Here is a 15,873-nt window from a genome sequence, read left to right on the forward strand (position 1 = left end):
TACCTAGAACGGAAACAATAGTATCGATTAACATTGCAGATAAAAACATGAATAATAAAAATATTTTAATAAATAAGCAACAGTTATCAGCAGATGTATATTGTGCTAATATATATAATACAGTCAGGGACGGGAAAATTATAATTAGTGTGTTAAATATATCGGAGGCGAAACAGGATATAAAAGTAGGTCAAGTTAATAGAATATCATACGAATACGACATTGTCACTGACATTAATGAAATAAATAATATACAAAATAATAATGAACGCGTAAATAAAATAAGGAATTTAATTAGGAGCGATCATTTAAATTCGGAAGAACGCGAATCGATAATAAAAATTTGTGAACAATATGCCGACATATTTCATTTAGAAAATGATTATTTAACAATAACAACAGCAGCGGAACACGTAATTAAAATACCTAAAGACACTCCACCTATTCACAAACGACCGTATCGTATACCCTTTTCACAACAAAAAATAATTCAAGAACAAATAGAACAAATGGAACGGGATGATATTATAGAAAAATCTATGAGTCCTTTTAATGCACCACTATTATTAGTAAAGAAAAAATCTGATGCGTCAGGAAAAGAAAAATTTAGAATAGTTATAGATTTTAGAGCACTCAATGATGTAACTATAAATGAATTTCACCCTTTACCAAATATTACGGAAATATTAGATCAATTAGGACAGTGCCAACTCTTTTCCATTGTTGATTTAAAGAGTGGGTACCACCAAATTTCGTTATCTAAAGATTCTAGGGAACTTACAGCTTTTTCGACAAGTCAAGGACACTATCATTATAAACGTATGAGTATGGGACTTGCGTCCGCACCAAGTACATTTGCTAAGGCTATGGCTAATGTGATGGCAGGTTTAATAGGTATAAAATGTCTCGTATATTTAGATGATATAATTATATATGGAAAAAATTTGAATGATCACAATAAAAAATTAATCGATGTATTCGAACGATTACGTATTCATAATTTAAAAATAGAACCAGATAAATGCGAATTTCTTAAAAAGGAATGTTTATTTTTAGGTCATATAATTTCAGAACATGGAATTAAACCAGATCCAAATAAAATTACTTCAGTTATGAATTTTCCGACACCGAAAAATGTTAAACAAATTAAAAGTTTTTTAGGACTTAGCGGTTACTACCGAAAATTTATAAATAATTATAGTTCTATAGCTAATCCAATGACAAATCTTTTAAAGAAGGACGTAAAATTTAATTGGGATGATAAATGCCAACAAGCTTTTGATAAATTAAAAACAATACTTTGTTCAGAACCAATTTTGCAATACCCAGATTTTACAAAAGAATTCATACTTACAACCGATGCTAGTGGTAAAGCACTAGGGGCAATTTTATCACAAGGCAAAATAGGGGGTGACTTACCAATTTCTTATGCATCACGAACATTAAACAAATCGGAATTAAATTATTCAACGACATAGCTAGAATGTTTAGCAATAATATTCGGAGTAAAACAATTTAGACCTTATCTATATGACAGAAAATTTATACCAAACAACGGTAGTGAGATCAGCGATAACAGGTATAAGTGGCGCTTCAATTGAAATTAATAAATTATACAAAGAGTTGAGTGAAAAACAAAGTACATTACACGCAAAAATCGGAGAATTAGTAAATGTTACACATACGTTAGAAACACTGATATTATCTGATAGAATACATAGTATTTTTACAGCATTATTAACTCAATATTCTTACGAAACAACAATAAGCGCGATAATTACAGCAGCTAGGACAGGGATACTGCATCCAAGTTTAATAACACCACGAGAATTATCAAAACATCTAACAGAAATCAAATTAAAACTACCTATAAATTTAAATTTGCCAATGGGCACGGACCCAAGTGAAATTTACGAACTAAGTAAAATAACAAAAATGGCAGTATTTTATAGCGGGGATAATATTGCGTTTGTAATAAAAATACCTTTAGTATCGAAATCACTTACGAAGAAATAAACGTAAAAGAATTGGAGTGCACGAAATGAACAAAAAGCGAAATAAATTTGGCGAGTTTCATCATATTTATAACGATTTAAGAATTGATAATGATAGGTTTTTTAATTTTTTACGTATGTCCGTGGAAACTTTTGATTTTATTTTGTCAAAAATAAAATTTAAATTAACGAAAAAAACAACAAATTTAAAAAAACCAATTTCTACAACTGAGAGACTTTATGTGACACTAAGGTAAGTCAAAATGCATGAAAATTTAATATTTTATTACTTTGATAAAAACATTTTTTTACAATTGTTTTTTTATTAACATAACAATGGGTATTAAAATAACTGAAGTTCTTATACAAAATAGAATAAAAGCTTATGTCTTATGCTGCCGAAGCTATAGTGTTCAATAAAAAAAATAAAAAAATAAAAATATGACGCGGCCTCGGCGATGACAGAGTTGAAGGCCGGTCGAGGGTATGTGAAAACAAATAACCACTTTTCGTTTACTTGGTCACTGTGGCTGGGCCACGTTTATTGTAGCTACAATAATTTAAGGGTGCTTTTACAAAGAAAAAAAAATAGAGACAGCGTGTCTCGGCGTGTGTGTATCGGTGCACGTGTTTCGAAGGTCGGTGAACGAGAGAGATACCGGCGAAGGCCGGTCCGCGTCTGGCGCGACTTCTCTTCCCGTCCCGCATTGTGCCTTTGCGGCGTGGCGGGAGAGTCGACTGTCGCGCGGTCGTACCCCGTGGTGGCGGTTGACAAGAGCGTAGGCAGGTCGCTGCGGCACCTGTACTTTGTACTGGTTGCCATTGCGGGCCGTGTCATACTCCCCCGCCAAACCGCCAACCGGGGTACGGTTGTACCGGCATACCTAACCTAACCTAACCTAACCTCTTGCGCATGCTTGAGGTAGGCTTGCCTTCCCCTTTCGTTTTACGGTCGGTTGGGGGACCCGGCCGGAGTGAAGAACGACTTGTTGTCGTACTGTATTTCCGGCAGCTCCTCCAGCGACAGGCCCGGTGCGGCCAGCCAAGCGTCCACGACGGCTGAATCCACCGAGGGCGCTTGATCAGGCTGCCCCTGGCTGGTGGACGCTACCGGCTCCTTAGGGTTCTGTCCCTTGGCCACTGTGGGTCCACCTCCATCGCCGTTGGTGTTGTGGGTTGTGACGTTGGCGAGCTGGCGGCCTCCAGTTCGGAGACTGGCGCGGGTAACTTGGCGAGCCGTGGTTGCTGGCTCGCGTTGCGTTCCCTTGCCTGTCTCTTTTCCTTCAGCTTCTGGAACTTCCGCTTGTTCCTCGCCTGCTGTGCCTCCGTTTTTACCTTTACCACCGATGTCGAAGCTACCCCTACCGGCCCGGGTGCCGGTGCTGGTTCCCTGGGTGGCAGGGGTACGGGTCTGGTCGGCCGTGATCGCAGCGGTCGCGCTGATGTAGTTGGCGGCATCCGTGTGGACCTTGGTTGTTGCTGTAAGGTCCGCTGAATGTCCGCCGTCCGATCGTCCCAGCCCCGACGGTAGATGGCCGTCCGCACCGGGTCCTGTAACAGGTGGTGTGTGGTCATTCTGTTGACCTGAGCGGCTGTTGTTGGCTGGTCCACGGCCACTAGCCCGAGCTGTGCTATGAGGTCGGCCACCTGCTGCCACTTCTCCCCGTGTTGTCCGCTCATGTTGTCTGTAAATACATCGTTGCCGTACAGTGGAGGAGTAATAGGGGGGGGGGGTAACAAAAAAAACAATTTATGCAATCAGTATTGGTGTGGTTGTGGTGACGCAAGCGGAACAATAATATATTTTAATTTTGTCCCATGGGTGCGCGTTTTAAGCAAGACACATGTATTTTCCGTGGTGGCTGCTGGTCGGTCAGGAAAACTCCTTTTCCGACTTGCTTCGCCAGCCCTACCGGTCCCCACCATTTCGGTGCGAACCCGGCATGAAAATTGCAATGTGCCTGATAGGTGGTGTGCTTTGTAGTATACTACGTCGCCCTTGCTGAACTTTACCGGTGTCCCGGTGTTCGCGCTTGGTTGTACCCCTACTGTAACACGTACCAATCCCTTTAACAATAATCGGGAGATTGGACACGCTGTGCGGGTTCCGTAATGAATCAGAGGATTAGGCAGGTAAAAATAATTAACCAATATGTCACTATCATGAGCTTAATATTTTACAACAAAATTTAAATAATAATACAAATAAATGGACAAATAACTCACGACAGCGTGACAATGCAAAACACGATATGACCGGGACCTGGAGACTTGAGTTGCTGGGTATGGACGGTGACCGGGACCTGGCGACTTGAGTCGTTGATTATGGTAGGTTATGTTTAAGACGGCGAAACCGCACGAACTTAATGGTCGGGTTCAGGACGGCGAAACCGCGCGCACTAATCGACGTAACAATGCGTAAAAAAAAATGAAAACCACACAAGAAGGCGGAATATACAAAATGAACTTATCGTCAAGCGGCGACCACGGCTTAATAGCATACGCCAGTCACAAGCTCGGACGCCGTATACACACTGGTTTTTTGTATATTAATATAGTATACTTGATCGCCGTACAGCGCGGCGTTGACCTTTGGGCTAGGCGGATAACGACCCCACCAAACAGATAATGTATATATGTACATGACTGGGTCGACTCAGTATGTTGTATATTTATGCAACATAACTCCCCCTTGGAAGACGTGGTGTGTCTTCCAGTGTGCGCTGACGACGGTAGTGAAGATGGCTGGTATTTGATCGTAGAGTTGGCGGTCCCAGTCATAAATAGTGTTGGTGCAGACAGGTATCAAATTTAGTAAAGTAACAAATATATAACATGGAATTATTCATGCGTAAATAAACATAGATTACATAATTTATATAAAATATTACAATTGATTGACTATTATTATACGCCACTCGTTAAGCAACACATGGTATGATAGTTATTGGTACCTAGCGAGCAAGTATTATTTCGATTTAATATATTTTTTTTTTTGTTTTTAAATAATAAAGATTAACAGGAAGGATCGTCAGAGACGGGTAATACGGCTAATTTGACTACTGGGCGCTTGACTAATCCATCCGCTGTTTGGATCGTGGCCACTCGGACTATGCCATCGGTACCGGGGTGAACTTCTTTTACACGTCCCAAAGGCCAATACGTTGGTGCCTTATGAGGCAAATGTATTATTACAATGTCCCCAACTATAACATTTGGTTGTTGTCGCGTCCATTTTGTACGTCGCTGTAGTGAAGATAAATATTCCGACGACCACCGATTCCAAAAGGATTGGGTGCATTTCCTGATCAATTCCCAGCGAGTTAATCGATTTATCGGTATTGATGTAAAATCGCGGGATGGTAACGCTACTAACGGTTGTCCTATTAAAAAATGGCCCGGTGTCAGTGGGCGTAAATCATTTGGGTCGGACGATAAAACGGTCAGAGGTCTTGAATTAAGAATGGCCTCGATTTGCGTGGATAGGGTAGACATTTCTTCGAATGTAAGCGTTTGGACACCAATAACTCGCTTTAAGTGGTATTTAGCGGATTTGACTGCAGCCTCCCAAATACCACCAAAGTGAGGAGCCGCGGGAGGGTTGAAGTGCCATTTACACGGCAACAGTGTAGTTTGCCGACTGGCTGTGGTCGTTAACATTTCGTGTAGTTCTCGGTTGGCGCCTTGAAAGTTGGTCCCGCAGTCCGAATAAATATTTGATGGAATACCCCGACGAGAAATGAATCGATTGAAAGAAGCCATAAAAGCATTTGTAGATAGATCTGATACAATTTCTAGATGTACGGATTTAATAACAGTACATACAAATACCGCAAGATAACATTTTATCGATTTAGCATTTTTACGACGAGATTCTTTTACTTGGAATGGACCAGCGAAGTCGACACCGACGTTGCTGAACGGACGGCACGGGCGAACACGGAACGACGGTAACGCGGCCATAATTGGTTGTGGCGCGGTGGCTCGATGTCGAGCACACATGACGCATTTGAATATGATATGGCGTATAGCGGATCGGCTGGACAAAATCCAATACGTTTGAGCAATCAGTGACGACACTAATTGCGGACCCGCGTGAAGATACATGAGATGGAAGTGCCGAATTAAAATATTAGTTAACGCACATTTCTTCGGCAATAATACAGGGTATTGTTGATGAACGTTAATTTCGGCATTCCGTAATCTACCACTAACTCGAATGACTCCCTCAGTATCGACGAAGGGTACCAATTGCGCAATAGATCTAGGCACAATAGGTTTGTTTTTCGACTGCATAAGTTTAACTAAACCCTTAAAGTAAATAGTTTGTGTTGAGCGAATAGCGCACGTTAACGCTTCATGAAGTTCAGTATTTGTTATTGTCCCTGTACGCGTTGGCAACCTCTTTAAACGCAGCCCTATGAAACGTCGGACATAAGAGATTGTTCTTTGTAACCGGACTAATGATGAAAATCGGGAAACCCAGTCGTCTGTGAGTGTAGATAGGGTTGTTAACACCGATATTTCGGCATCTATATTTTTTACTTCTGGCAATGATGACGGTGACAACTTTAGGTAGGTATCGATTGGCCACGTGTTTTCACATGATTGCAGAAATATTGGACCGTTCCAATATAACGACATCGAAACTGCTTGTGACGGAAGAAGACCACGTGAAACGCAATCCGCTGGATTTTGCCCCGATGAAACATAGTGCCAATGGCAGCTTGGTAATAAATCAGCGATTTTTGCCAGTCGATTAGATACAAAAACTTTGAATGTGGTTGGCGTAGTAGTCAACCACGAAAGGACCACGGTAGAATCTGTCCATGCGTGTTTTGTTATATTTGGTAATTGCATAAATATGGGACTGACGCGATGCATCGTTTGAGCTAGTAAAAGTGCGCCGCATAACTCCAGTCGTGGAATACTTATCGCACTGTCACATTTACCCGTTTTCACGGGGGCAACCTTTGATTTGGCCGTCAGAAAATGAACAGAGATACGATTATCATTGTGGACAATGCGTAAATAAATTACAGCCGCGTACCCCTTTTCTGACGCATCTGAGAACCCGAGTAATTGGACGGAAGAAAGGTCACTTATCGGAAGATAGCGTGGTATTTTTATTTTTTCTACTAACGGAAGTTCGTCTGAGAATATTCGCCAACTATCGACGATGTCACACGGTAATGGGTCGTCCCATTGTACTCCAAGCTGCCATAACTGTTGCATAAAACACTTGGCCCAGAATGTTATGGGTGCGAGCGCACCGACCGGGTCGTACAGTTTTGCTATGGTTGACAATATTGACCGTTTAGTGTACATATTTGTTGATGCAGTAGTATGGTAGCTAAATACATCCGACGTGGGTTCCCAATGTAGACCTAATATTTTTATTGATGATTCCTCTTTGGGATCAAATGACAATGTTATTGTTCTATCCTCAACTGAAATGGACCTTAAAACTTCCGCACAGTTACTTGCCCACTTTTTTAACACAAATCCACCGTGAGCTAATAATTTTTGAAGTTGTGATTGAACGAGAACTAATTCTGAAATAGACTCGGCGCCAGTGATGACATCATCAACATAGGTTTTTGTAGAGTATATATTTTTTGCGGCGGGATATTGTTGTCCATTGTCTACCTCAAGTTGATGTAACACGCGAATAGCCTGGTATGGCGATACTGACACACCGTATGTCACGGTACACAATTCATATTCACATAGCGACTTCGATGGTGAATCACGCCATAATATATGTTGATATTGACGATCGCGCTGTGAAATCAAAATCTGCCGATACATTTTACATATATCGGCTGTGAACATATACGGGTAGAGACGACTGTGAAGTAATAGTTCAGCAATATCCGTCTGTAATTTGGGTCCGGTGTATAGTAAGGCATTGAGTGACAATTGTAACGTAGAGTGCGCGGACGCATCGAAAACCACTCTTAACTTTAATTGGTCACCCGTATACTTTACCACAGCATGATGTGGTATGAAGTACGTACCTTTACTTGTTGCGGGTTTCATATGCCCCAACTCTTCATATTCAACCATAAACTTCCGATATTCGTCGTATAAATTAGCATCACGTTGAAGTTTTCGTTCCAAATTATAAAAGCGCGAAAGCGCCGTGTGATACGAATCTCCCAATTCCGCGGGGTTTACCCGAAATGGAAAAGAAACGACATACTGACCATTTTCCTCACGTGTCGTCGTACGCGAGAATATTTCTTCGCAAATATCGTCGTCGGTAAACGGTACAGAAGGGGGAGACGGTTCTTCAATACTCCAAAAACTTTGCATCAATTGGTCAATTGACGGTTCAGTCGTTAACATAAGGGATGTAAGTTGTGATGTATTGTTGTTCACGGACGTACCCGATAAAATCCATCCTATCAATGTTTCGTACACTGATGGTATGCCGTCCGTATGAATAACTCCACCACCGTCCTTTAAGATCATACTGTGTATATCAGCACCTAATAAAAAATCGATGGGACCCGGTACATCAAACTGTGGATCAGCGAAACGGATATCGTTATAAATTAATCGAATAGACGAGTTTAATTTTACGGTGGGCATAGCCCCGGTAATTTTTGACATTATTACGGGTTCGCACGAGATGAGGGGAGCATTTGAAAGCTCTGGTTTTATTGTACAGGCAGTTATACCCTTTGTTTCGCGTACGGGTGTATGTGACAATCCCACGATTGTATGTTTACATTGTCGACGTGGTAAGCCTAATCTGGTGACACATGCGTTCGTAATGACCGATATTTGTGACCCCGAATCGATTAGTACACGAATAGGTGACCACATACCCAAGCTATTGCGTATATGAACGATTGCTGTGCCAAGAACAACGGTACTGGAGGTATAAGTTGTACCTGAAAAGGTGACATCGTCATTCGATGAATTCCCTGGCGAAGTGTTGTCAACACACTGGGACACTGTACTATCCTGACTCGATTCAATTGATTTGGGTTTTACAACTGACTTATCGAGATGAAGTAGTGTATGATGCTTTTGAGCACAATGGCGGCACGTGTGTTTTGATTGACATGTGGATGTTTTGTGATGAGCACTCAAACAGTTCATGCAAAGACGACGCGACTGTGCTGCTTTGAATCGCTGTTGGACTGGTAGAGAACTAAATTTAGAGCATTGAAATAAGAAATGAGAATCTTTACACATGGTACAAGATTTTTGTTGTCCTTGGTCAGGAATGTTGGACGTGAACAATGAAGATTTATGGTGTAATTTTTTATTCGATTCCGTTTGTTTAGGTAAACATGTCGATGTAGAATTTTGTAATATTTTGCATCGATTGTTGACAAACTTTAATAAAATATCAATAGTCGGAGTCTCATTAGTATGTTGCTCCGCTTCAAACAAACGTTTTGACTGCGCATCTAGACACCGAGATGCTATGTAAAATAGTAAGAAACCAGCCAAATCGTTAACGCCTAGTGTCTTTATAGCGGAAATGTTCTGTTGGAAAGTGTCTAAAAACCGTTTTAAACCTGATACTGATTCACTGGTGAGCGGACAAAAGGCAAACATAGCGTCCAGATGATAATTTACTAATAATCGTTTGTTGTCAAAACGAGTATGCAATGCCTCCCATGCAACCATATAATTGACCTCCGTGAAGGGTATCGAACGTACAATAGGTAATGCCTGACCCGATAAAGATGATAACAGATAATGAAATCTTTCTATGTCAGACAATTCATCGTTTTCATGAACTAAAGACGTGAACGTGTCACGGTAAGAACACCATTGCTGGAGATCACCATTAAATTGTGGCAATAGAATTTTCGGTAATTGAATATTGCTACGTGTGCTCCGTGACGAGACATTTTGAACACTTCGATCAGCATCTAAGTGATGGTTAGCTGCAACAGCTCGCACCTTATAAAAATTGTCCAATATAATTGCTTCAATAGACGCATGTGACTTGACAAACTCTTCCTCGCGCGATAGGATAATTAATTGGTCAAGAATATCGTCCTGATCGGTATGGAAATTGGCTAACAGGCTGTCGAGGTCACCAAATCGGACCCGAAAAAGCGTCTTTTGATCGGAATCAGATTCAATGTTCTCACTTAATTTCATGAGTGTTCTAAACTGTTCAACAGTGCAATCTCTTTTAACAATGCTACGCTTTAAAGATCGTTCAGCACGCTCGATGTCACCCACAGACGGCGGCATTATAGGTATATTAACACAAGGGGTATAATCGTAAAAGACCAGAAGCGGGTCACTTACAATACAATAGTGTATGATTATTAATCGATTAGTACAGAGATCAATTAGTATTAAGATTAATTACGGACAAATTAATTCGGTGGCATACACGATATGACCCGTCTAATTAGCAGGTAACACGGGCGGCCTTCCAAATAGACCAATTTAATTTTATCAAAGCGAGAGTATCCGTTATCTGTGGTTGATATATGTTATATAATATAGTTAAAGTTATTATTTGGTGCGTAATGATATTTTAACGACGTTCAGGAATTGTGACTGTATGACCAATTAAGTGAACTTTGTTCTGTTCGTTAAAGATAGCATATATCGCATAATCACATTTAGCCGTAATTACCCACAATGCGATTTACACTACAAATATACTAATACATATAATTCAAAATGACAATTTCAAGAAACTGAAAATGTTCATATTCTCAAACCCAAGTTGCTCACTGGCGCTAATCCCCTTAATTCATCCGGTTCGAAGGACCATGTAACACGTACCAATCCCTTTAACAATAATCGGGAGATTGGACACGCTGTGCGGGTTCCGTAATGAATCAGAGGATTAGGCAGGTAAAAATAATTAACCAATATGTCACTATCATGAGCTTAATATTTTACAACAAAATTTAAATAATAATACAAATAAATGGACAAATAACTCACGACAGCGTGACAATGCAAAACACGATATGACCGGGACCTGGAGACTTGAGTTGCTGGGTATGGACGGTGACCGGGACCTGGCGACTTGAGTCGTTGATTATGGTAGGTTATGTTTAAGACGGCGAAACCGCACGAACTTAATGGTCGGGTTCAGGACGGCGAAACCGCGCGCACTAATCGACGTAACAATGCGTAAAAAAAAATGAAAACCACACAAGAAGGCGGAATATACAAAATGAACTTACCGTCAAGTGGCGACCACGGCTTAATAGCATACGCCAGTCACAAGCTCGGACGCCGTATACACACTGGTTTTTTGTATATTAATATAGTATACTTGATCGCCGTACAGCGCGGCGTTGACCTTTGGGCTAGGCGGATAACGACCCCACCAAACAGATAATGTATATATGTACATGACTGGGTCGACTCAGTATGTTGTATATTTATGCAACACCTACCTTTTTGCTTAGAACCTGTTGCTCCCGCACTACCCTCTCTTCCTGTGCTTTTCCGATACCGATCGGTGTTGAACTTGACAGCGCCCAATCTCCGGGTCTTTTGCATTCCCTGCCGAGAACGAGGACCGCGGGTGGGTAGCATGTCTGTTCGTTACACCTGTTCCGTATTGAAAAGAGGATTGCGGGTAGTCTTGTGTCCCAAGATTTGTGGTTGCCGTCTACAAGTTGTGCGCGCAAACCTTTTTTCAAATCTTGATTCGGCGTTCGACTGGGTTGGCCCTCGGATGGTAAATTGGAGTTGTCCAACCCTGTGTTCCCCAACGTTCTAACGCGTTTAACATCTCGTTCGACACGAATTGGGGGCCGTTGTCACTGAGACACACGCGCGCGGGTAACCGAAACGTGAGAAGAACTCACGTTCTAACGTTTCGATTATTGTCTTAGAGGTTGCTGTGCCTAGAGGGTAAGCCTCGGTCCACCTACTAAAACAGTCAGTTGCTACTAGTATATACGATTTTCCCATCCCGGAACGTGGGTATGGGCCCATTAAATCGATACTAATAACTTCCCAAGGTTGTCGGGGGGTTCTAGGTTGCATTGGGTCATTAGGACGTGTGTTGAGTGGTTTTGTGAACGCGCATACGTGGCACGCACCGACATATAACCTTACGTCGTTCTTTTGACCTTTCCAATAGTACCGTTGCCGAACCGCCCGGTACGTCTCTTTCCAACCGGGGTGGTTGGATAAGACGTGATCGTGACACCTCCAAATTACGTGTTGTGCTTTGGATTTCGGTATCACGATGAGCGCGTTAGGGCCGACGTTTACACGTAAGAGCCTGTCGGAAAAGACATAAGTGTCGGTTCCCGTTTTGGCGTTCCTTGTGTTACGTGCTGGCCCGTCTAGCTTGAGACCGGCGATGACGTCGCATATCGTGGTGTCATCGGACTGCCACTGTTCTAACGTCGCTGCGGTGAGGGGGGTGTTGTCCCTGTCGTAGTTTTCGAACATAGAGAAGATACGATCGGCCTCGAAGTCAACATTTGTCGTCGGAGTTGTTGGTACTCCGACCAATTTTTCCTCGAGTTGCTCCTCGTCTACGGGTGGTCCGGGTGCCGGGTCGCGGGATAACAAGTCTGGTGCTTCATTATGTATTCCCGGGACGTGTACTGTACTAAAATCTAAATTAGCTAGTTGTAGTGACCAACGTGTTAATTTAGAATTTTTGTCCTTGGCCCTATGTAACCACGTCAGCGCCGAGTTGTCGGTAAGGAGTTCAAATCGCCGGGTCTCTAGGTAGGGACGAAATTTATCGGTCGCCCATATTACAGCCAAGCACTCGCGTTCGACCGCGGCGTACCTTGTTTGTGTCTCGTTAAACTTTTTGCTCGCGTAGGACACTATGCGTCTTTCCTCAGGTCTGTCACCCCTTTGGAATAGAATTGCACCCGCGCCTATCTCGCTTGCGTCAGTTTGTAGACAGAACGGTTTGCTGTAATCGGGCGGAGATAATTTTGGTGATGTGACTAGCGCGTTTTTTACTGATTTGAACGCGCGTTGTTCAACATCTGTCCACCTCCACCTAACCCCCTGTTTTAATAAATTTGTTAGGGGCGCTATGGTGTCCGCGTAGTTATCCACGAACTGGTTTTACCAGTTGCACACTCCCAAAAATTTTCGAACGTCCTTTACCTTACGTGGAACCGGAAAATTATCGATGCAGACTAATTTTTCCGGTTGTTTTTCTATCCCTTCCGAATCTAAAATGTGCCCTAAAAATGAAATTTCGCGTAAACCGATTTTATATTTTTTTGTGTTGCACGTTAGCCCAAACCTCTTAAGACGTTCAAGAACCTTGTCTAGGTGGCCTTGGTGTTCGTACTCGTCCCGTGAAAATATTACTATATCGTCTAGGTATACTTGTACGAAATCATCTTGGTACCCCCTCATGACTTCGTTCATGAGTCTTACAAAGGTCATCGGACAATTCTTGAGATCGAAAGGTAGGACCCGGAACTGAAATAAGCCTCTACGCGTCCGGAAAGCAGTGTATTTTCACGCATATTTATGTAGTGGTACTTGCCAGTAACCGCTCCTAAGATCGAGAATACTAAATACTTTTGCACCCCGCATTTGCCTAATCATCTTGTTGAGATCTGGCATTGGGTACGCGTCGGACTCCGTTACTTCGTTGAGCCTCCTGTAGTCGACACAGAGACGAAATGAACCGTCTTTTTTCTTTGCAAATACTACTGATGCGGCCCACGGCGAAGTGCTAGGTTCTACGAGCCCCTGTGTTTCCATATCGCGCACCATATCATCGATAGCCGTTTGCTTCTGCTGTGGGTACGGGTATGGTTATAGCGCGATTGGTGATGGGTCTTTTAACAAAATTTCGTGTTCAATTAGTTTGGTACGTCCTACTTTGTCGGTGAACACTACCGCGTATTTATTTAATACCGCGGAAAGTTTTACGCGCAATTCGGTGTCGTTACCAAATTCTAATTGCGATAGGTCGGGTCTGGTGGCGGGTGGTTGCGTCTTCCCTTTCCAACATGTCGACGTACGAATTTGTTTACCCATATGAATCGTGCACGCGGCGTAATCCCAAGAGACTTCATTGTCGATAAGAAAGTCATGCCCTAGTAACGCGTCGCGATACAGGTTGTCTAGAATAGTTGCTTCGAATTTTATGTCGAGCGCCCTTATTCTAGCTTCGAATGTGGAGGTGCCACTGGTTGTTGCAGTGTGACCGTCCGCCATTCGGACTTTGTTTGGTGGTCCGTGAGGGGTTGTCTTGCCGTATTTACGGGCTATTATCGGGTTTACGTATGACTTTTGCGCCTGCGAATCTAATAGGGCTGTTACGAAGCCTGACGGAAATTCGAGTTCAACCGCGGGGGTCGGAATTTTGTCCGGGCGTGTTCGTGTACCGTTATTATTCGTATTGTAATCGGTAGTGCGGGACAACTGGTTCTGAACCGCGAAAGAGACTGTTTGGTAGTCGGTGTTAACCGTTATTACCACACTGTCCCTATCGGTTGCCACTGTGCCTATCCGATGCTCTACGCGCGCAGACTGACCTAATGCGGGGCGGGGTCGACGAAAGCCCACCTTGTCGTGGTGACCCCGCCCGGCTGGACTCCTGTCCAGTCGCTAAGAGGCTTTCACACTAACCCTCGTCCGGGGCAGGCCGACCCCGGACCGCACTAACCCCTAGGCAGTACTGATGCAACCGCCGGACTAGCCCGCCGGCGGCCAGAGGGTGTAGGGCTATCGGGGCAGCCCCCCATAACAATACTAATATGAATACACAATATAATAGAAAAGTTGTTACTGGTACAGAGGCCTCGGAAACCTCAGACCCGGCAGGTGTGGGTGAGCTCGCCACACAGGTCGTCATCAATAGCTCAGGAAATGTGCAATCGAACATGGACTGGAAAAATATGGATTATGAAGATACGATCTTGCCTAACAGAAACTGCTACTCGGACCCGCTTAGGCTTAGGGGAGGCGGCGATGAGGAGGACGACGACCCAAGCGACGTCGAAATGACACAGGCCGCGGGCCCAAGTGGTGACATGGGCACTGCTAGCTGCAGCCAAAAGCGAGGCCCACCCTCTCCGGGTTCGCCAAGCGGACTGGCTGCAAAGCAGGCTAAAACGAATGCCAAGCGTCCGGAGGAAATAGACGAGGTCATCGGATGGCTTGAGCACACAATCATAACAGAAAAGGATAAGAAAAAGATTGGCGTGTTGATCGCCGAAAAAATGCTGGATAAGCTCAGTCGGCTTAGAGCCATTACACGGGTTATCACCCACGAAAACAGCAGGCTTGAGGGCGAAGTGAAGGGCAAGGAGAAAGCCCAAAAAGAAAGCCTCACGATATTTATCAACAAACTTGACTCCAAGAATTTGGAAGTAAATAGTCTAACGAGCGAGCTCAGGGCTCTTAAGAACGCTGATGCGGTACCAGCACCAGATCCGGCACCAATCCCAACATATGCCGCTAAGACGGCAGTTGCCCCGCCCAAAACAGTAAATAAGCCAAAAAAGACAAACGATAAGGATCAGTACATAAAAAGTAGAAATGTCAAAGCATCATCACGATTTCTAATTGAGATACCACAAGAAATGTCGGTAACCCGGGCTAAGGCCAGTGTTTGGGAAACAGTTAAAACCAAAACGAAACTTCCGAAGGCAAAAACCATTGTCAGTGGAAAGTCGCTGATAATCATCCCGGATGATGACGTTACGTTGGAGGTGATGAGAGGCATGAAGGAAGCAATTGAAATAGGTCCTAAAAGGCCACGGGTGATTCTTTATGATGTAGACGTCAACATCGATAAGGACGAACTAATCGAATGTCTCTCAGCGCAAAATAGCGGGCTTGGCCTGACACAAGACGAAATCACATGTATTAAGCCACTTCACAAGTTGGGCCCCAAAGATGGGGATGTGGTTCATTGGGTGCTCGA

The 15,873-nt window shown here is 43.2% G+C and overlaps 1 protein-coding gene and 1 pseudogene across 1 annotated transcript; both read right to left on the minus strand.

Moving 5' to 3' along the window:
* Positions 1–2,940: 2,940 nt before the first annotated feature.
* Positions 2,941–3,674, minus strand: LOC149059260 (uncharacterized; annotated as a pseudogene).
* Positions 3,675–5,009: 1,335 nt separating this feature from the next.
* Positions 5,010–10,223, minus strand: LOC107172837 (uncharacterized). The gene has a single exon (XM_089223315.1). It carries the CDS (start codon positions 10,221–10,223, stop codon positions 5,010–5,012), a length of 5,214 nt encoding a protein of 1,737 aa, XP_089079441.1.
* Positions 10,224–15,873: the final 5,650 nt, after the last annotated feature.

Source organism: Diuraphis noxia, unplaced genomic scaffold (assembly GCF_037042655.1).
Source record: "Diuraphis noxia isolate RWA-SAM2 unplaced genomic scaffold, SU_Dnox_SAM2 contig0001, whole genome shotgun sequence".
Classification (NCBI taxonomy): Eukaryota; Metazoa; Arthropoda; class Insecta; order Hemiptera; family Aphididae; genus Diuraphis; species Diuraphis noxia.